At 41.7% G+C, this 22,812-nt stretch overlaps 1 protein-coding gene across 4 annotated transcripts in view; it reads right to left on the reverse strand.

The window, feature by feature from the left end:
• The window catches only part of LOC102236326 (schwannomin-interacting protein 1), a 275,773-nt gene that overhangs the window by 38,859 nt on the left and 214,102 nt on the right, over nt 1-22,812 (reverse strand). For 2 of the 4 annotated variants that reach the window (XM_023351089.1, XM_023351088.1), the window contains one exon: nt 7,993-8,790. In XM_023351089.1, the coding sequence (XP_023206857.1) occupies nt 7,993-8,790 (798 nt within the window). Of the gene's footprint in view, nt 1-7,992; nt 8,791-12,491; nt 12,856-13,484; nt 14,091-22,812 lie in introns of those variants that run through there. The other 2 variants (XM_023351091.1, XM_023351090.1) reach the window with 2 other exon arrangements.

Here is a 22,812-nt window from a genome sequence, read left to right on the forward strand (position 1 = left end):
ACTTTAATCTAAGCAAACCCTTTAGCACATCAGACTTGCTAGGTGTACTGGATCAACGGGGGCAAAAGAGAGATCATGTGACTGTGGTTAAGCTTTATCCATTTAAGGTAGCATGTAGTAAAACTTTGCACCTGCAGTTTTTACTCTTCCACAAAAAACAATCTACAAGTGCAATCCGCTTTGTGGTTCCAGTTGTCGATTGCATAATTTAGTCGTAATCTGTAATTCTTTTCAGTTTGGACAAAAGGTCCAGTTTTTAACCAGCCGGGTTTTTTAAAAATTTTTTTTACCTCTTTGAGCTCAGCTTGGTGCAGCACGTAAACTCTTTGCCCCTTAAGGTAAGAAGATATTCAAAGCAGCTGCACAGCGGAAGAAAAAATCCCGACTTTCATAAAGCCCGGCTCAAATGCACATGACAAGCATTTGGAAAGGTATTCTCCTTTCACCAAAGTGGTAAAGTAGAGCTTAGAAATGACTAAAAAGACTGAAAAATAGCTGGCTTAAAAAGTTATTTTCGAAGCAAAACTGTTGTCTGATTCCAGGTCCATACAAGCTGGAGAAACAACATGTCACAGCAGAAGCATGTAGAGCCCTGAGCTATAAATAAATGTAAAGCTTTTTGCCAAAAGACTTGTCTAACTCTGTCTGAACATTTACGAACTAACATCTTCGTTCTAGTAAGGAAGCTGGGTGTTTACCTGTGTTAAATGCCCAACTTGCTGTGAGGAATCCAAGGTTAATCTCAGATGGAAAAAAATATTCCACAGAAAAAAAGAACAAAGATAGGAAACAACAGATAACTTGTGTAAACACTAGCAGGGTCAGAGTAGATGAGAAGATAAAACGTTATCCTTTCATCTGATGTGGACAGCTGAGATTGAGCGTGTGTGTTTAAGGCAACAGGAGACACAGGAGCTGAGACCGCTCCAGACAGTTTATGTGTGTTTGAGTTCTGGCGTGCCGCGGGTCGGGCGTGCTTCGGCTAGTATCACACACTCACACACACATGGTGGGGTGATGTTTGTTATATGTGGTGGAATTAGACAAAAAAAAAAAACTCAGAAAGAGTTCACCACACCTGGGTGTAGCTCTGCCCTCTCGGCGTTCATGCTCTGCCCAAGCAAATCTTGATTGTGCGTTACTCTGTATTGTCAGACCATCATGTTTATCCAGTGCAACAACTCTGAGCCTGTAGTTCTCACCTACATTTGCTTTTAAAGCCCCACAGTCCGACTCTCTCGTGACCTCCTCACTCTGAGTGCTTGGACCTATTCATATCCCCTCCACCATGTGTTCAAGGCTTTCAAACCCTGTAATTTTTTTCTGCCTCCAACTGTTTGGAGACAGAAATCTTTTCCCTTACGTGGCACAGCGAGTTCTGGGTAAACATGGTAGTTAGGTTGTTAGCGGAGGCTTGTCGATGCAGTCCAGCGGCTGAACATGCCAATAAAGAGCTTCTCGGCTTTTATTTTCAGACACCATTAAGTGCTTTTCTGTAGCAGAGCACTGCACACTCGTACAGTTTACATCGGTTCTCGGCTTATTTGACTGTTTATATGATAATTTTAAACAACACTTGGCTGTTACATAGTTCTGCTTTGCCTCAGCTGAGAGCTGAAAATGAGAGAATAAGCACTAAAAATGTTTCAGGGTTTTGTTTTAATCAGATAATATGCGTTCTGAGAATGGATGAACCTTTTGTGTCCGAGGCCATGTATGTCATAGCAAATCCGATGGTTTCTAAGTAATCAAACTGTGTTTATATCGATGTTCACAGGGTAAAAAGAGACTTGGTTACAGATTCTTTCTCTCTGTCTAGTCCGTCATGTGACCTGCTCTGTATGCTGTGCTCAGATAGGGTTACTGTCAAGGTTAGGCTGTCACTAAACCACTCCCAACCCTTATTACGACATTCACAGCATAGTGCTAAGTTTATTAAGCAGGAGGACATTTTACATGGGTTTATTGAAGAATATTGCTTTACGTTTTGAGTCTTATAAATCTTTAGCAACAAAGAATGAAGCTACATGTATTGTAAGAGGTGTTCTCATAACATTTTTGTACTTTTATGAATTAAGTTGGCTCTCTATGGCAGCACCATAACAGCCTTAAAAAAAAACAACAAAAAAAAACCCCTTTTCTCTCTTAAACCAGCAATGACAAGACTTTTAGAAATGACGAATGTGATCCGGTTGTTCCAGTGCAAATATCAGATTTTAACAATATATCTTACATTCTATCAAAAATGATCTCTGAGTTTTGTTAATACCTCTAAACCCTACAGCTGGCTGATCTCACAAACCATACATAATCACTACATCACTTGTTGTGCTTGCCCTTAAAGCTGCAGTAGGTAACTTTTATAAAAATACATATTTTTCTTACATGTAATTTTTTCAAATTGTCACCATGTTATGACAGTATGAAACAAATGATTTGTGGAAAAAAAAATCCAGTTTGTTTGCCTCCTCTCTGTGGTCCTATTTCTATCTGCAGAAATGCACCACGTCCGCCCAGAAACAACCAATCACAGCCAGGGTCTTAGCGCTGTCAATCACCCTCTTGTACGTGCTGCAGCTATGCCAACAGCGGAGAAACAACTTACCATTACCTGAAAACTGCTCATCCGCCATCATTGATGGACAAGCTAACTAGCTTGAGCATTCACGACAGGCTCCATTGTGGGTAACTAGCTGTAGCAAACCAGAGAGCAAGGGGGACGATGTGAGCAATGTGTACACTGGCATGATTGACGGCGCTAAGACCATCCTCCTGGATCTGATTGGTTGTTTCTGACCAAGCAGTCTATTACTGCAGATGGCGGTAGGACCACAGGGAGGAGGCAGAGGAGCTCATATTACACTGTCAGGACATGGTGACAGTTTAAACATATATGTAAAAAACAGATTTTTATAGAATAGAGCCAAGGCAAAAAGAGGTTTTAAAATGTTGTGGCTGTCTAGCGGAAACTGTAGTTGGGGCAATATGTCAGTCATTGGGAAGAAACACCTGATACTACAGTGTCAGGAACATTCTTTTTGAATAAATTTGAAACAGTACTAATAAAATATAGTGTGCAATATTACTCCACTTTCAAGTTCTCAAGCAGATAGATGGCATTGTTTGAAGACTAGCACTCTGATTGAGACATCCGTCCGTATAAACTGATGTTCGCTTTTGGGAAATCTAATCAAATCAAAACTGATTTGAAAAAAAAAATCTCCTTGGTAAAACTCAGAATGTGAACTACTTTTATTGCACCCTGACAGAGATGTGTTTTTTTTTATTATTAAATTATTCTCTCTCTTTTTAAAACAAGGATTCTGATAAAAAGCTATGTTATACCGAATTATTCACAAAGACAGTAAAGCTCAGATCCAAGTCTGCATATTTTATTTTCCTGCAGCCTTTATAGTTTTATGTGAAATATAAAGGAAATACTGGAAACATAGAAAGGATGTACTGAAAAACAACAAAAGAATCCCTCCAGTATGGCAGAACTTTGGAGGAATGTGAAAAAAGTAGAATTAAAAACCCAAATATGACAAAAAAGTGATGCTAAATTATGGTGTATTAATGTAACTATTAGAGTAGTGTCCAATCTAACATTCATCTGAAACTTTTTTTTGTTATTTTTGGGTAGTAGAAGAAATTTACAGCTGGGGTCCAAAGCACAAAATCGTGTCTCTGGAATAAGGTGAAATCTGTTTCATCAAACTTTTTTGTTGTGTGTCACTGAACAATGAGTCTTTTGTGTGCATCAAGCCGCACATTTCCCTCGAGGCTTTACATAGCATGCGGCGTAAACCTTCTAGCAGGTTTAGCAAATACGTGTCTGAGTGACAGAGGTTTTCTTCTTGGCACATTTTAAGCAGATTTAGTGCTGCAGGTCTCAGCAGAGACGCTATCTTTATAACCACAGTCTGCCCACAGGGCGTTTGTAAAACGTGTACGCGCGTCTGGGTGTGTGAATTCTGACACAGAAAAGTAGTAGCCTGTAGGCACAGGTTTTAACACCTCTGCAGTATATCACTTGGAGAATATACAATAAATACCCTTTTTGAGAACTGACAGCCATACTGAACACGAAGACCGTCTCTCAGTTTTTCTTAACTTGAAGGCTGGAGAAGAAGAAAAAATATTGCTCTGATTTTATTATCCTGGGTTTAATTAAAGGGGGAGAGGTCATGCTACCCTGGGTGTGCCTGAGGTCCCTGTGGAAACCTCTCTGCCCACGTTTCTGCAGATCCATTAGAGACTAGCTAAAAGGTGGGGTCACCGTGCCTCCACACGTACTGCTTGCAGGCATGCACTGACTCTGCAGCAGCTGGAGACCACACCCTGAACAAACACACCTGCTGCCTTTTATGCAGAGCTGAATGGGATTCAAACAACTGAAGATTTTTATGGTCACTGAGAAAATAAATTCTCTGTTGCTACTGCAGAAGGGAGGTTAAAAAAAATCTCCCAGCTTTTGAAAATCTGACAGCAGAATCGAATATTTGGTAAGGCATTGTATGTGGTGCTCTCTATGTTAAAGCATGGTGGTGGCAGCATTGTGCTGAGGGGAGGATTTTCTTCAGGAGTTGATGGGAATCCAGGGGTAGGCTGCCTTTCCAGCAGGATGAAACAAGACACACACAGGTCTGCTACGCTGGCAGACACGTGCCCTGAACAAACTTGCATTTGTACAGGGATGAACACAAATGCACAGCACATTTTATTTTTATAATATATATTTTGAATGGTAACAAAATTAGAAACTGTGATAAAGTTCAGGGGCTCCGACTACTTCTGAGAGTCAATGCAGTGATCACTGCAGATTAGGAGCCTTGTGTTGTGCTTCTCTTTAGTCCTGATGCTTTCTAAGATCTCCTGATGCGTGACTGTTTCAGTCCCAGTGGACCCCTGCGACATCTCAGACAGACACGCCCGTCTGCAAATGAACACACTTAAGTGTCTCACTGGTGGGTCCGGCCTGTGTGGATCTAAAATATTTAACACCGTTTAAAAAGCCATTACTTTTGTCCTTGGCTGTGTCCGGCAAATTTAGGACTGTCTCATAACTGCAGAAACAACTGAAAATGCATTTCATGTCAAACCTTAAAGAAAATCAGGTACTAATTTGGACCAGGACAAAGAAGATGAGTAGATCTCTATTTTACAGGTTGCAAATAGTAAAAGGAATAAAGTTAATCATGGATTTTTTTTTTGTTATCCAGCAGATAAAAAGCAGAACTTCTGAAAAAGCCGTCTTTTATGTAATGATTTATATTGAAGGCCTAATTGTCCCCAACATTAAATAGCTGAAGGCATCTGGACGGTGCCATCTGTACATCTTCTGCATTCACTGTGAGCATGTTTTAGTCGAGTCTGAACACAACAAATGGAGAAATTTCAGCAGTAATCATGGGAACAGTGTAGCGCAGAAAGACTCGTGCAAAAGGAACAAAGATGACAAAAATGGTGACGTGTTTCCATCTAAACTCCACAATGTTTCAAACCATCTCTGTATACAGTCTGCACCTTGTTTTACGTCTCTTAATGAGAATAAACATGATCAAGATTTGCTTCACTGTTTGCTTTTGTATAATACTTTCATCTGAAGGACCAATTAAGGCTTTATTTTCGCCTCTACACCCTTAGTGGTTCTAAAACTAGGTCCAGTTTGGATCCCAAACAAAGCACTGAGACTTCTGTTTCTTCCAAATAAACAGTTCTAACACGAATCTTAAACCAATATACTTATCATGTTGAAGCATTACGTCTTATCATCCTTTTTGGTTCGTAAACAAAACAACCACCTGTAATGCACATCATCGTGCTGCAAAAAAATCAAGTACAGACTAAGAACGTGAGCTTTCACATGTATTTGGGGATAATCTTGTAATTTTTTCACTTTATTTTGCATTCAAAATTACTACCTCTATCAAACACCCTGCAGCAGATTTTCTTTCTCTTTGTGATGTGTTCTTAAAATTAAAAAAAGTATCTCAGTCAATTGAAATCAAGGTGAGCAAAGTGGAAGTTGGTATCGGCCAATCAGTGCATCTTTAAAGGGAATAGGCCCTAAATTATTATTTTTGTCTTAACGTAACTTTGGCATGGTTTTCCTTGGAACTTTATTTAGTCCCAGAATCATCTCCAAGAATCTCTCTGAATCTGATGCCACAGTCTTCGATTCATATGGTTCTAAGTTTTTGTCCACCGAGGTCATTTGTATCATTTGTATGCCTGAAGGAAGGGAGGGCAGACTCCCCCCGTCTAAAGCACAGCAGGGGGTGGTCTTCTTGTTTTAGACGGAAGCAGGTAATGAGCTGACACAAACACACGAGCCATGCTGTCCTGAACTGCTCGCTCCTCGTTCCTGTCCTTTCCCTCCCCTCCTTCCTTTCTTTCATCTCCCACATCTTCCGCTGCATTCCTGACGTGCCTCAAGGAGACAAAGGGAGGAGGAGGAGGAGAGAGGAGGGCTTCGGGACTCCAGGACAGACAAACAACACACACAACACAGCCACAATAGCTCGGGTCACAGCCATTGTGTGTGTGCACTGAGGAAAAGGTCTTGGTGCTCGCATATCAACAGAGGAAGAGGTGTTTGGGGGGAAGCATCATTCTGTGTTTTTCAAGCAAACATTTACCCGCTGTTGGTTCAATTTTCCACTGCACATTTTAAGGCTACACCCTTTTGGACCCTCAGACCAACACTTAAACTATGGGAGTGAGTCAGAGTTATGATTCAAGCTGCCATGGTAATAAATATCCAGCTTTCATGCTGGAGCTGATGGGAATGCGTCCACGTGCCAGGAGAGGCTCAACGTCGATGCAACACTGCCCTCTTCTGGTGGAAGCGCCACATGGCAACAACAAAGAACGTTCCCATCTCTAGAAATTTTGTTCGACATCAATTCTAGTTGGTCAGCAACCAAACTCTAGAGTAAGACCGTCACCAGCTATGAAATATTAAGAATTATGAGCTGGGGTTCTTTATATTTACAACTCTGATCTTAGATTTTTTAAAATTTCAGACCCAAAATGACTGATAATGTATGTGATTTATTTTTTCACACGTGATAATCTGCTAGATTCCGTTTGATTAGAAAGCGAAATTGCAACATTTGTTCCATTTGCAGCAGGTTCGTTTTCCACATTGTGCTGTGTCAAATGATCCAACCCTTAGAAGAACCTGTCCCTCCCCTCGCCTGTGGTGGCGCTGCACCAAGACCGCTGACGGAAAAGACACAAAAACCTCCTAAGCAGAAGACATCGATCCATATATCTAACTTCCTTCTTCGCAAAATGTAAACAGAAATTAACTTGTGTCAGATTTGAGTGGTTTTAGGATTTTCTTTGTCATAGGCAGAAGGCCACAAGCCATTTCAAGAGCTAGACCCGCACGTTTGTTTAGGTTGTATTTACCCCAAATTCCCTATGCTGTAGTCCGCTTCACACTTTTGGAGCGTTGGAGTAGTCTCCAGTCTGCTTGCAACCTATGCATTCGAACCACGCCCAGAGCTCATTTCAACCAAACCAAGACCTAGCTTTTTAGGTGAAACAGCATTAACTGTTTTGGTTCGCATCAGAGTTCACACAAACCACACTTTCTAGGCAAATGAACTAGAGTTGGATTAACGCGGACTAAACAAGGCTGGTGTGAATGCCCCCTTAAAGCTTCCCCAATCAACACTATGAATTAACAGTCGGCTGTGTGTTTGCTGCTCCTTCACAGCCTCCACTTCCTTCCAGCTGTGTTAGACTGTCCTGATCGTCATGGTAATAGATGCATGGGTCACATAGTTTAGCGCTACATTAGCCAACTAATCCCTCTTCCTTACTCCAGCTGAGCTAACCTTGTGTTTCCAGGGTCTATCTGACATGGCTGACTGCAGGATTACGGCTGCTGGAGAGTTTATTATGACAGAGATGACCTTTGACATGAGAAGCTCAGCACAGCAAGATTCAAGAACGATGTGTAGACAAGTGCACACTCACCGAGGTGTAGTTGGTCTTGCCCATGTGGTTCTGGTTGTGGTTCAGGTTTTGGTTCTCTTGCTCTCTGCACTGTAGACCGGCCAGGTGTCTCTCCAGGGCCGCCCAATCCATTGTGGGCAGGGGTTCCTCCTCTACGCTCTCCTCCTCCTCTCTGTACTCCCGCATCGGACCCCCAGTTCCTCCACTTCCTCCTCCTCCACCATCTCCTCCTCCGCCACCACCAGCACCCCTGCCACTGCTGCGGCTCCCCCTGCCCTTACCGGAGCTGCGGTGGCCAGCTTTGGGAGTCTCTGGTCCTCCCTCAGCTGTGCTGGAAGAGTGGAGCTGGTTGCTCTGGTGCAGAATCAAATTCCCGTTCTGCTTCAGTTCATCAGGGACAGTTGCCACGGAGGTGGCGGTGCGTCCTGCGGGGGCCGGCAGGGGCGGGACCGTCTTCACATCCTGGAATTCTTCGGCGAGGCTGCGAGCATTCGCCGACTTCCTGTAGCCTTCTTTTAGACCGCTACCATTCACAGCGCTCTCTTTGCTTTCATCTTGACCAGGGGGCTGCGGGGAGGTGTATTCCTCGCCATACTCACTCTCCCACTCCTCCATCACCTTCTTCTTGTACTCCTGGTAGTCCTCATCCTCCTCGTAGTCATCTAGAGTGCCCAGATCTGGGGACGGGGAGGATTTGTAGTCCTCCAGATTGGCAAGGTCAAGAGAAGGAGAGCAGGGTGTAACCTTGTTGGAGTTGGACTCTGAGCTGGAGCGACTGGATGCGTCGCTCCCCAGGTCCATGCCATCCTCTCGATAATCCTGTAAGATAAAAAAGGAAAAAAAAAAAGAATGGAGATTGAGGATGAAATGCCTAAAAGAGTGTACATAGAAAAAGGAAAGGGAGGAAAAACATAAAAGGAGAATACAGGGAAGTTTGGATTAGTCACAGAAGTGTTGTGGTTTTTGACAGGCAACCACAAAGCACTTCCTGACTTGCAGGAACTTCCTTCCTCCTGCAGTTTTACAGACGTTTGTCTTATTGTACCAACAGCTGAGCCCATGTACTACTTATGCCAGATATTCTGAACAGAGTGGCTGTGTGTGGAAACATGTTGCTGTTTATTGCAGGAAGCTTTGTCAGCTAATTTATTTACATATAAAACTTTATGTCATGTTACCTATGTACATATACTTGATATATATACTGTGATACTGAATCCAACTGAAAAAAGTGCTTAATGTTTCAGAACAGAATTTGGTAAAACTATGTTGTTATTGACAGAACCATGTTACCCTCTTATTCAGCATTTTATTGGTAATTGATTGAGTTGGATTGCCATTAGTTTTTTATATTTCTTTAACTATATTAATTGTTTTGCATGAACTTCAGTTTCATTTCCACATTTTATATGTTTTTTTTTTATTTAAGACTCTTTTCTCCAGCTGTATGAAGTCTAGAAACCCATTCTAATTGTTTTCCCCTCTGCAGCGAAGTACAAACCCAGCTATTTGGAAAATCCTGGTCATGAGAACAGGGACAGTCAAGATGAGGAAACTGAAAGAGCACCACCCATCACTCTCATTAAGCCGATATGCTTTTAACGTTACAGTTTGCAAGCTATAAGCCACGTCTGTTAAGCAGCTGAGTGCAGGCTGGCTACTAGCACAAACAGTCTGTTCTATATGGTATATAATTTAAGGACTCACATCTGTAATTATCTCAGCCATTTCAGAAATTCCTCCACATTTTCCTTTGTTTTCATGCCAAAGCTAAGTCTTTTACAGCTTTTTCTGTTAGATCCAGAAGGTCTCCTCTGAGACGATCAGTTTTCACTCTTCTTCAGTCCTCATATAGATGGCAGAAGAACTATTGCTGAACTTTGCTTATGAATACTGTAATTAGATTTATGTTACTCTGTTTCTAAATGCATAGCAGATTGCTTGGAATGGCCTTGTGCAACATTTGACACAAACATGCATCGTAAGGGAGGGGTCTTTGTGGCTTAACGTGTCGGAACACCGCTCCACTGCCTACTGCTACATCTGCACAGCAGCACAGGGACTAAACAGAGTGTTATGAGCGCTGGGTGAGAGCGACGGAGAAATGTTAATGCACAGCAAACTGTGGCACGAACAGGTGAGTCTGGAGCTGTTGTCTGACCTTGTCTGTGTTGCACCAGCTGACAGACTGGTGCGCAACTAATGAAAATGTCCCTGTTGTTTACAACCATCCACAAATCTCCACCAAACCAGAGCCTTTGATTGTTCCAATATTTCTTTTTTTCTCCCCTCCAAAGCAGCGCACCTTCATCAGAATGTCTCACTACTTTTAATACCTAATAAAAAGCAAAGCACACCCAAATTTCTCTCGGGGCAAAGACAAATTAACAACACATTCCTCTGTGAACACATTATGAGCTGCTCTGCAAACTAATTAATTATAAAGCTTGCTAAATGCCGGTGTAGACCAAGAGGACGGAATCCGCTCTGCTTCTCATGCAAGACCGAACGGACTAGGGGAAACATAGAAGTGCTTGCCGTTATGCTTATCATAATAAACTTATAATACGTTAGGCCCACAAGACCACGCAGCTGCTTAATGCAAAAGGAAGTGCGGGAAACGTGTTTGTTGTGGGAAAGCAATGTGACTCAGCATCTTAGAATCCATCTGAAAAGTGCTGATGGGATGTGGAATCATAAAGCCCTTCTGAGGAACTTGCATTTCTGCGAGAAACAAGTCGAAGGGAATGGAAGTAAAGCTGCTGCAGAGATGAGACTGACATGCAAATGTCTGGAAAAAATTGTAAGTCCACTTTAAATGGGATATGAGATTTAGCCTATATGTTGTCAAGTAGTAGAGAAAACAATGGCAGCATTTTACATTATAGGTTAGGGTCTCCAAGAAGTCAAGTGGGTGAACAATGTGGAAATCATATTTCAAATGTTTTCATTGCTTTTTTAAAATTCTACTCAGTTGAGTACAAAACATCTTTTGTTTTATTAAAAAGCACAATGTTGAGGTGGTTACTGGTTTAGCAGGCTGGTAAACCAGTAATTTCACTGGTCTGCTTTTTCATTTTCACCAGTTGACCAAATCAAGTGACATGTCTTTCTTTCTTCATTTGTAATACTTACAGAAATGTTGTCTGGATTTACATGCATTGATAAAGATGCGTCTTGAATCAAACCATTATGATTAATGCTTTGTCTGGCACAGAACCAAAAATCCAATTTAAAACGATAATCTAAGAGGGTCCAGATGCAAAACAAATGTCCCGTCAGCTTAGTGGCTCTAGAGGCCCAATATTATAATTACAGACTAGTTTTTGTTTTGGCACCCCATAGATAAAGGATATTATCTTTGTAGAAATCAATATAGGTCTTTTAAAATGTTTTTAGAAATTTAGATTTTTAGACCAAGAAAAGGAAGGGAAAAAAACATTTTCAACAGTGAATTTTCTTTTTTCTCCACATTTATCCAGACCTGGGAAAAAATAGGTGAAATAATCAGGCATTTCCTGCAGACACCATTTTTTCGTTTTCTGATATTTCTAATCTGCCACTTCCGACCGATAGAGAAACACAACCAGTGAAAGACCTCTCCTGTTTTAACTGATTTTTTTCCCTTTAAATTGAAAATGCTAAAGCATATCAGCTGATATTAAGCATCTTTGCCAAGCAACCGTTGGTAAAGCTGCCAGATTTCAGTAAACAAACAAAAACAAAACAAAAGAAAAAAACTGCTAATACTGCTTTGTGTGTTTCGGTCAATGACATCACAAAAAGCACAAATATCAGTTGACCTCATTAAGTTTTCTGACTGATGAGGATCAATCAGAAAACTTCTGAATTTTGCAATATGGAGTCATTTGTTCAATGGCAACCTAAATGTAAAAATAATGATACTGCTGCTCTCGCACAGAACGTTAGCTGGAGATAGGCACCAGCACCTCCCGACCCCACTAGGGACAAGGGTGTAAGAAAATTGATGGATGGATGGATGGATGGATGGATGGATGGATGGATGGATGGATGGATGGATGGATGGATGGATGGATGGATGGATGGACACTGCTGTTGTTCGCCAAAAAAAGAAGAAAGAAAAGAAAACAAACTTAAACATATCTTTGTCAGTTGATATCTGCCAGTACAACATGTTTTCCCAGTCTCATCCCAAGTATACCAATCTTAGTTTTGGTTGTTTTGGATCATGAAAATCAGCTAATTAAACAGAGTTCTGTTAGCCAAGACCCTGATGATGTATATACACAAGCTCACTACCATAAGAAATTGTAACATCTATTTGTTATCTATTGCAGATAAGGGTATTAACATTGATAATACATTCACACAATCTTACTCAAAAGAAATAAATAAATAACAACAATTATCCCTTTAACCTCTGGGTGGGTGAGGGGGTTTAGAAGGTGCGTGGGTGGGTATAGACCCGGGAAGTGAAATTTAGCCTTAAATCCGGTCCTGTACATATAGAAGGAAGGTACAGAGAGTCAGAATCTTACCAATGCGCTCATCCGGCGCCCTGCCTGGTGGAACAGTATGGTCACCAGCCCCAGTGGTGTGAGACCCGGTCTGTCATGGTTGGCTTTTCTCGCCCTGTTAGGTGCTAATCGCGTCTTAAATCTCGGTCCACCGATCCTTTACGTTCCTTCAAGCGCTACCTCCGACATTAGTAGCCTCGCCGCTCTCCAGGCAGCCTCTATCGCGTCAATACGCCGTGGTCACATCACCCAAATAATGCAATCATTTAAAGTGAGTAGTTCATATATATATATATATATATATATATTTATAGAGAGAGAGAGAGAGAGCCGCCTAGATAGACGGCGCGAGACGCCAGCAGGCTGCACGCGGAGCTGCAGAGCTTGATCCGCTGTGGGATTAACCGAGAAAGAGAGAGAGAGAGAGAGAGAGAGAGAGAGAGAGACTGTACACAGGCTGGGTTCGACCAATAAAATACATGCAAATTGACAGCTGCACCGTTATCAACCCCACAGCCGGGTGGGTGTTTTTTTTTTAAAGTCAGGGGAGGGGGGCGTTTATTTGCAATGAGAAAGAATACTACGCTTACAAATGAGTCCTCCTCTAGATGGTATTTAAAGGGGCATCATCGCATACGCCCAGGCTGCTTTTCCATAGAGCTCACGCCAAAAGGCATCCGAGACATGTTATCATTATGTTATTAAGCATCTATAATTAACAGCTTATTTTTTTAAAGAAGCATTTCATTTGTAAATGAGTCAACAATAAATATGCACAATCATGCATATCCTTCAGTCTAATGATGTAATCGCCCCCCCCCCCCCCCCCACACACACACACACACACACCCCTTCACACCACCAAAAGTCCCAAGAGGAACCCGGCAGCGGCGCTGCCTGAAACGCCCTGTACCACCGACTGTAGCGGTGATAAAACTGACCCCGATCCATGCACCGCTCAGTCAGAAATAAAGTCGCAGCAGCATAAAGTACTCTAAATGAACTGCTACTCACTGTCATGATCTTTACGTCGTCCCCTCCACGTCAAGACATTGTAAAGTGTAAATCCCAGCTGTTAGACAACAGTGACCGAGCTGAGTTGTTTCACAGCCGGCCTGTTTTTATTCTAAGGGCGGGCGGCGGAGAAATTACAGAGAGCCGGTGGATCGTTCACAGCAGTCATCGCTGAGTGGGGGATAGTTGTTTCCACAGAGGAAGCCACCAGAGTGAGCTCTGGTAGAAGAAGAAGGGAGAAAAAATAAAATAAAATAACAGGCTTTGAAAGGTGTATATGTAAAATAATAACAAGAGAAAATAAATAGAAATCCCGGCAGGTGAGCGCTGCGGTGTCCTCTCCTCCCCGGCTCGGAGACGCGGCGGAGCGGTGCCCACAGTCCAGCGGTCCAGCCTGCGCTCCCTCCACGTCAGCCGGGGAAAATAAATAGCCTCCGTCTGAGTAAACTGCGACTCCCCTTTTCCACTGTGGGCTTGCGCGCAGCTTCAGAGATTCCACGCAGGCAAAGGATGGAAGCTTTCATAAACAAGCCGAACCCAGCAGCGGGGACCGAGCCATGTGTTACCCAGCTGGCACAGGTCTGCTGTTTGTGACCGGTGGCGGCTCTGTGCGCCGCAGCCCGCCTGAGTGACGAAGACACAACACCGAGTCTGAAGCCCAGCCTTCTGCACCCACTGACCCCCTCGGAACCACGGAGGGACATTTCAAGGAAGAGTGAAAGTTTTTAAAAAATATATATCTTGAAACTTCTTAGTGTTCTGAATTGATAATTGATATTTTCCAGTGATAGACATAAGGCCTTAGAGGGCATTTTGGCTTAATGGGCTACACCTGTGCTATGACGAAATATGAAGCAACAAGACGCCATCATGTGCTGGCCAGAATTTGTTGACATGAGTTTATTTATAGAGGCAGCGAAGTTTACATTTTAGAAATAACTTTTATATTATACAAAATTTCCCCATGTTTGTCATGTATAGATTCAAGAAGAGATGTAAAAAAAGGAGACCTTACTAAAGACCTCAAAACTTTTCTTCATTGAGAATTATATACTGTACAATTCAACAGAAAAGGAAACAGATTTTTAGTTTCAGACTCTCATCAAGCCACAGACTTAGCAACATTTGCCCACTACGCCTTGCAAATCTTCAACAAATCCTTTGGATTGTTAGGACATCTCTTGTCCACAGTCCTCTTTACAAGAGTAGACACATTTTCAACCATTTATTTAGTTCTAGGGTTTAGAACTAAATAAATTTAGTTCTAAACTTAGGGCTTTGATTTTCCAATCACAGAGTCTTTTTTTGTTTTGTAGAATGAAATTCCTCTTTATAGTCAGCTGTATTGTAGACTTCTGAAGTTTTAGCACTAAACTATTTGTAACTGTGTTATTACTTTAACCTGCACAAAAACCCCAGTTTCTTCTGAAGAAAAGCAGCCACATGCTGCTGCCACTGCCGTGTTTCACTGTAGATTTGTCTTTCTTTGGTAATCCTCATTGGCCAAGAGTGTGTGAAGTAGCGCCTAGGTATTTATGCTTCAAAAATGACATTTTATTTTAAATATTTCAGATATGTGGTACAGAATACTTTGTAAATAGGTGGACAACCCTTGAATAAATTGGAGTCGTGTCCCACAGAAATAGCTTTGAGTAGGTTCATCTGCAAATACGGAACCAGAAATAGACGGGGGCTCACTGTAGCACAAAAAGCTATAGCTACAGCTGCAGCTACATCTTTGTTGTAACATGCTCCTTGTCAGTAGGAGCTGTTCATTTGGTGTTAAATGCTCCCACATCTGTATATAAAATGCAAAGGTTGGTTTTGCCTTAAAGTAGAGTAGCAAATTCTCTATACCAATAACAAACAACTTAGACAGTGGGATTGTGTTGGGTGGAATTCCCTTGTTAAAACAACAACAACAACAAAACAAAGCTTGCCATCAGAAATATCAAGATGAGATTTCACACCCACTGGCAGTCTGAACAGCCTGTGAGCGAACTCTGTCCACTAAAAGAATCAACACCTCTGACCATTCAGAAATCAGAAGAGGAGAAAGCAAAATTCCACAAAAAATGAACTTTTGGAATTTATACTGGCAATGCAAGACCACAAGAAATGTCCCAGACCCGAGAGCCCATCCTGCCGTTATACAAGTAAGCTGACGTGGGGTCGTTGAGACGTAACAGACAGAGGCGGACTTCTGCCCTCCTTGCCCTGACTTCAACCACTCCCCTGTGGAATCGGTTTGGATGCGCTGTTTGTGGCAGAGTGATCAAAGCAACCCAACTATAGCTGACTTGCCACAAAGGCTGATTAAAGACGGGGATGCCATTCCTCAGGAGCGTATAATCAAGCCAGAGACCAGCATCAGGAGGCGGAGCCAGGATGTTTTGGTTGGTTACCGTTCACCGCAAACTACTGAGGCCGCTGTTTGCTAAGCAAATAAATTGTTAAACATCTAAAATGTCTTCTTTCTTCAAGTTTCAGCCATCCAGTCCAATAAGATACACCTGGCTAGTGTCATTTTGAAAGATAGAGTTTATAACATGAGAAAGATGACCTTTGGAAAAACAAGCAGGCTTTTTGTCATGGGTGTGTGCAGCTTTAAGAGCTGCAGTATTTACTTTGACACAGGAAACAAAGCAGTTATTGCCTAAACAGCTTAAACACACACACACAAGCTCCCCCCCACACACACTCCTATGGGTGCCAGATGCAGTGTTAAAGCTCAAGAGGGCCAAACATGAAAATCACTCGCTCTTCTCGTGACATTCTGTTTCTTCTCTCCGCAGCTGCTGATTTACATGCTCCAAAAATAGATGGTAACCAAGTAAAGAATATCGGCGATACAGTACCCTAAAGAATGAGCTACATAAAATCATAAAATCTGAGCATAAAACGGTCTAACATGGGAGAAAATTGCACAAACGTGGCGTGTTGCGGTGCTGTAAATACTCCTTGGTTATCTCTGTGTCTCACCAGTTTCTCCGCTCCTTCCGGCCGACTGGGCGCCGCCTAGATTTGTAGTTGTTTGAGGGATGAGAGCTGTCTCAAGATATAGTGTGTTGGATGTATAATAGCGGAGCAAAAGAGATCATCCGTGTAATAATGGAGCAGTACTTCAAAGCCCCCCAGCTGAGTCTCTTCTACTTCAGTGGGGACAACTCTAGTTTAGATCATCCCAAAGAGAGGGCAGTGGGAATCCTGCATGTTGTCACAGCTCGGCTCCTTGTTGATGCCTCTGAGTCTTCATCAAGCATTCTCTGTTGTGTCCTCCAAATCAGAATCTGCCATTGTAAAGTGAGGAAATGGGGAGTAAACTCATTTTGGAGATTATATATATGAGATAATATGCTCACAAGGTAATCAACGCCTCATTAATTTGCCAACAGGAGCCAGAGATAGGTTTGCACACAGGTTGCCGCCTTTTGAAGTTTCCACCTGTCTCTTTTAACCGTCAAAGACTTTAAGACAGTTCTGGCGTGGCACCCTTCCCCTCAGTGGACTGTTCTACAAAACAATAAAAGCCGTACCTGAGCTTCGAGTCAGGAGGGCCAGATGAAGATATCCATTATCTGTCACTTCAAAAGCTCTTTTACTCAAATCTTTATCGCACCCGGAAGAGATGAACTCTTCCTGCACTTTTGATAGAGGAGGTGGTCAAAGAAGAGTTCCCTGTGCAACACCTCCGGCGCCGCGGCTCAATCACTCCTCCCGTCCTCATACCCTCCTGCTTTGCTATGAAGCAGAAGACCAGTGTCTGTCAAGCTGCCATTCAGTGGGAATTACCGATCACCGACGGGCAGAGACGTGTGGAAAAACAGAGCATTCCAGATCTACAGTATCTTGGAAAGCTTTGCTCCATCTGCCCGGCCTAACGGTCCGTCCACGGCGGATATCTGGCAGGAATCACTGAAGGCCCATTACTGACAGAGAGATAAGGCCGGAGAAAAGAATGCCCCCTCAGATAATACTGAAGTCAGGAAACATCTTCCTCTGGCTTATATCTGTCTTCCGAGGCATTTAAAAAAAAAAAAAAACAGGGCGCTCCTGACAGTCGGAGAAATTGAACCTGTCTCCAGCTTGTCAGAAACTCAGTGGCTCCAAAAAGAGGGGAAGACACTAAAAGTGACCTTGGAGGATTCTCACTCCCACTTTCACTCCCAGAGTGTCTTTTTTCCTCCCTTTTTTTAGGGACTGAGGGATTAAGTTCACCTTGAAATAAAGAGGCCTGAACTGAATGACAGACAATGAAGCGTCAGAAACATAACTCTGGTACAAGGCCAAACCCGAAAAAGAGCAATGTCCTTGCTGGTTGTGGAGCACACAGGGCCACAGGGAGACCTGCTAAACATGGCGGTCCTCTCATCAAGACATGCTGTCATAAAGTCTTGATAGTTTGCACTATTTATATACAGTAGCCTTACAATGCCTCAAATAACTACTGACAGCCCTTGAACTTAAAGGAGCGCAATCCTTCAAAAGTCATCTAAATTGTAAATAAGCAACTTTAATCTGAAAAAGAACTTTTCTGTGAAGGTCTACAAGGTTTGTTAGAGAACATTAGTTGTGACGAAGTTTAAAGGAGAGCCAGGCTGTTTGACAATAACTATACATCTAAACACATGATAGAGCACTGTTTGACGTATCAGCCAATGACAGAAAAAGTACGGCACAACTGACACTTAGCAAGACGTGGTCGTCTATCTGAACTGACAAGCTGAGCAAGGACAACCTCAAACAGAAGCTGTCAATAGGTCCGTGTTACCTGTAGAGAGACTGCCATGATGAATAGTTCAGGTTGGAGAATCTCTTGACATGATTGTCTTTAGTTAGTTATGTTATGTCACAAATCTGTTTTTTATTGAAGAGAGGTAAGAAGGAAGGCATAAAAAGTCTTTTTTGCCCCATTGGAAAATAGGTTGTGTTTATTTAAATCTATGCAGACCAATTGCCTCAAAAGAATCAACTACAACATCTAGAAACAAGTGAAGCTACGTTGCACGATTTAAGTATTGCAAATCTGAAATAACTTGTTAGATTTTGCTTAGTTGTATGTAAGCTAAATAGCAAAGACATCTTGACGTTATAATTTATATGCGAATAAGATATTTGGTCCAGATCTTTCCATGGTAAACAATATTCTTAAACTGATCTGAAGTGTTATTCTCAGCAAATTAGTTTTTTCTGCCTATATCACCAATAACAGCAAATTATATTTGTTGGTGTCATCAGAGCATTTCTCAACACCGAAATCAGTTGTGCAAATATTCAAAACTTTCTCAACCTTTAGCAGGTTTAATTGAGCAGAAATGGAGAAATGTTGGGCATGTCCAGGACCGGAACATTAAGCGTTAAACCTTTACAATCTAAAATCTTCACCGCTTTCAAATGCTCAACTTTTCTGCAAGGACTCAACTTAGATGGATAAACTTATAAAGCATTTTTTTTAAATCAAGACGTTCACACCTCTTGATTAAAACGAGTGCAAACAACAAACTGATGAGAATTAAGCTACGTTCACCTGAAATCAGTACAACACACCTGAATCAAATGGTTGAATCACATCCTGGTAGGACTCTGAAGTCAAGCCCTTCAGAGTCCTACTACTGACCCGATTGTTTATCTGCATTATGTTGAAGCAGAGACACTAAAGGTAGCAGGACACCGGACTCTGAAGACCGAGGACCTCTATGTGTTAGAATGCCTAGTCAAAGTTCAGCCTTAAATCTAATTGTAAACCTTTGGTAAAACTTGGGAAATTCTGTCTCACTGAGCTTGAGTTTCTCTGTGAAGGAGACTGAGCAAAAATCTCAGACCCCCAAATGCTGTAACCATAACTGACTCATGGGGAAAAATACAAAATGTGTGAAATATTCTCTTTTATATAAATATACGTATATAGAAAACTTTTCCTACAACTTCACGACTATCCTCAAAACCTGCCACTGAAATGCATTAAGTTTGTGGTTGAAATGGAACAAAATGTTCAAGGGGGTGAAAACTTTTCACAAGGCACTATGCGCAGCTTCTGCATACCTTCTACAAAACACAGTGAGAATGAACAGCGTCTAAAAAAAGCAATTTCTTTAATTAGGGGTAAATCCCATTATATTCTTGTTCATTTTTGTGTTTGGAGGATTTTGGCTACAGGGTGAAACAAGATGTTCAGTTCCAGTGATCAGTGGAGTGAGAAGTGTTTTTCTGAAGCACCTTCGACAATCTATATTTATATATAAAATCCTGCTTGAGGCATTTTCTTTTCTTTCATTTTCTTTGGTCTAGATATAAACCTGTTCCTACACACTGAAGATGACTCCTAAAACTAAAACAGATGGAAGTTTTTTAGCAAGAAAAAAAAAATCTGAACTGACACAACTAAAAGCTATCTTTTATAGCATCAAAGAAGGGCTCTAATGTGGTACATTAATACTTCTGGGAATTTATAAATTATAACTGCAGTACAGACAGATTCTAAACAGCTTTAATGTTATGTCTTGGAATACACAAATGGTTGGGTAAAAAATATGCAACTGCTGATTTAACATGCAAAGAGGACTGCACAGGCAGGTTAAAACAGTGTGTGTGTGTAAAAATTCACAGTGTTCCTACGACAGGGTTTTCTACAAAGACCAGACTGAGGACAACAACCAGTCCAGAAGATAACCCAAGATTAAGAGCAAAACACCTACAGAAATATCTGCTGCTGGCTAATGGTGTTAATGGAAGGGGATCACAGTGGAAAGCTCCACTCTACACTAAAGAACAAACACATGTAAAATGTCTCGAGTGGTTTCACGATCACCTAGATGGACGGTCTTCTTTGAAGAAATGGCTCAAAAATGGATTTTTCATACAGCAAAGAAAATAATGACACAAATGAAGAAGAAACTTGCTTTTCAAAAATGTTCTCTCTCTCTTCAAATGTTTAAAAATGTCTTAAAAATGTGAGCTTTGTCAGATATAAACATTTAAATCAGTCTTGCTTAGAGTGGGATCATTAAAAGGGTTCTTTTTAGTAGCTCTCTTGTCAATTGCCGCTCAGATTTTTATTTATTTTTTGCTTTGAGGGAGCAACGGCAGGACGCAGACGATGTTATAATGAATAGAGATGTCTGACGGCAACAAAGGAGGTTAGATGCTTAGCTGGCAGCCTGACCTGGTGTCCTGAATACAATGGGTGGTCCAAAGAATTAAGAAAGGCCATCAATCTCAAACACGGTGATGATTTACGCCATTCAGATTACGAAGGACTGGCGAAACAAAGAGCGCCGTGCCCAGCATTCCCAGGGAATTGCACACACGTGCTGGTGTGAACATTCGTGTCTGCAAAACGTGTTCAAGAGCTCCGCAGCTCCACCGGAGATCTCAGTGTTTTGTAAATTTGTTTACACAATCTGTCAAATGCCAGAGCCTGTTTCCTGCTACACCGCTAATACCTGGCTGTAACGTATCGATCTCCCTCTCCATGCTACATATCCCACCAACAAATTTCACCGGCTAACGAAGTGTGAAATGAATTGCGAGCGCGCCTTCTTGTCCGATTGTACGTACAAGAACTCTCAGCTATTAGATTCATTGAAATGGGAAGCATGTCCAGTTACAGTCTGCAGTATATTCTGTTTAACTGTGTGTAACAACTTATCAGCCGACGTGGCCGGACTCAGAAATGTGTTAAGCCCAGTCAAGATTATGGGGGCAAAATGGGTATTTAGCGTTAAACATGGTTTCAAATCAGTATCACCAGCGATTCCAAACTAACAATTACAAAAACCCCAACTATGTCGATCCTGAGTTTTACAAAGTGAAAGTAATTCATGCTACTCATGTAACAGTCCGTAACAAACCAGTTACAAAATGTAATGTTTTACAGCTAACGTGTTAGCTGAGAGAACTGTGAAGCTAAACTCAGTATTGCTGATGTATGTAAATATCTAGTTTCAACTGCAGGTCCCAACAAGAGAGATGGATTAACATTTGGGCATCAAAATTAACTTCTTATTAGGCTTAAACAATGTTAAAATTTCCTGCTAAAAAGTAGTTTTTATTACTAACTTGAAGTCATAATTATCAAAATTAACAGAATTATATACCTTTGTCTAAAGATGATTTTCTCATGATTCTGCGAATGGATTCATTTCCTCTGGACAAAATAGAAAAGCTTCAGCTGGGAGCCAAGAAAATCTTTAAGAAAACTGTCAAAGATCTTGATTCTGTGGGTGAGCTTAAGCCCAAAGGGACTGGCACCAGCAGAGCTGCAAAAAGTCAGCCAAGTCATTAATGAAGTTATGACCAGAGTCACAGCCATGGCAGAAGATCTTAATCGGCTACAAAATTGGTGGACTGAGACTTTTGCTCCAGACCCATTAAGTCCACTGCACACAAATTAGACGGGGAGAACGAAAGGTTTGTAATCTGTTCAATTAGCTCAGCCTGGGAGGCGTCTGGTGAGCTAAATTCACACCCAAGACCTCACGCATGTACAGACATTTAAATGATTCACGCCGAGGTTTAAGTTTAATGGTCTGTCTGCTTTTCATTCCCTCACATCCTGCACGACGGCAGAAACATCCATAATAATTTGATCAGAGACAGAGCATGGGACTCGCAGTCCGACTCGGTCTGTTTCAGGACTTCCAAGTCGGCTGTTTCTGTGCATTGTCAGCAACGCCATCAGATGGAGATATGCATCCGCCTCGTCCCGGGCTCATCTCCATGCCGCGCGCTGCACCAGATGTCGGAAAAATTTACTGCCCGCACCAAATTGGATCATTTCTGTGGCGTTTTTTCGCAGGCCTTGCACCTGCTGTTCCGTACTTGGCCCCATAAACAACTAAACATCCAGAGATTGGGGAGGAAGCAAGAAGAAGAGAGGCAACTAGAGTTGATTTAAGGAGCAAATTAAACCAGAAAGGGCTGAGATGGAGAGGAAAAGGGTTCTGGGCTTTAGCAACAATTTTTTTTATACATATAATTGCGTGTAAAAGTATTTTCTGTTGAGCTTTTTAAAGGTTTGATAGGTTAAGACATGGCAAATTTTTAACCATTATATTTTATTAGGATTTTATGTGATAAATCAGCATACAGCAGAATATCATTGTGAGAAAAAGGGAAAAGTATAGATTTTTCTTTTAGAAATAATAATTCGGTGGTGTAAGAGTAAATGGGGCTGAAGCTGAATTAGGGTTGGACTATTAATTGGTAACAAAATATATCATGACACACACGTGATCAATATCGGTAGATAATACATCTGATAGAATGTTCGATATTCAATATATAGAATATTCACTAGATTTTGATCCAAAAACGCACAAAATTCTGG

The sequence above is a fragment of the Xiphophorus maculatus genome, chromosome 18, assembly GCF_002775205.1.
Source record: "Xiphophorus maculatus strain JP 163 A chromosome 18, X_maculatus-5.0-male, whole genome shotgun sequence".
NCBI lineage: Eukaryota > Metazoa > Chordata > Actinopteri > Cyprinodontiformes > Poeciliidae > Xiphophorus > Xiphophorus maculatus.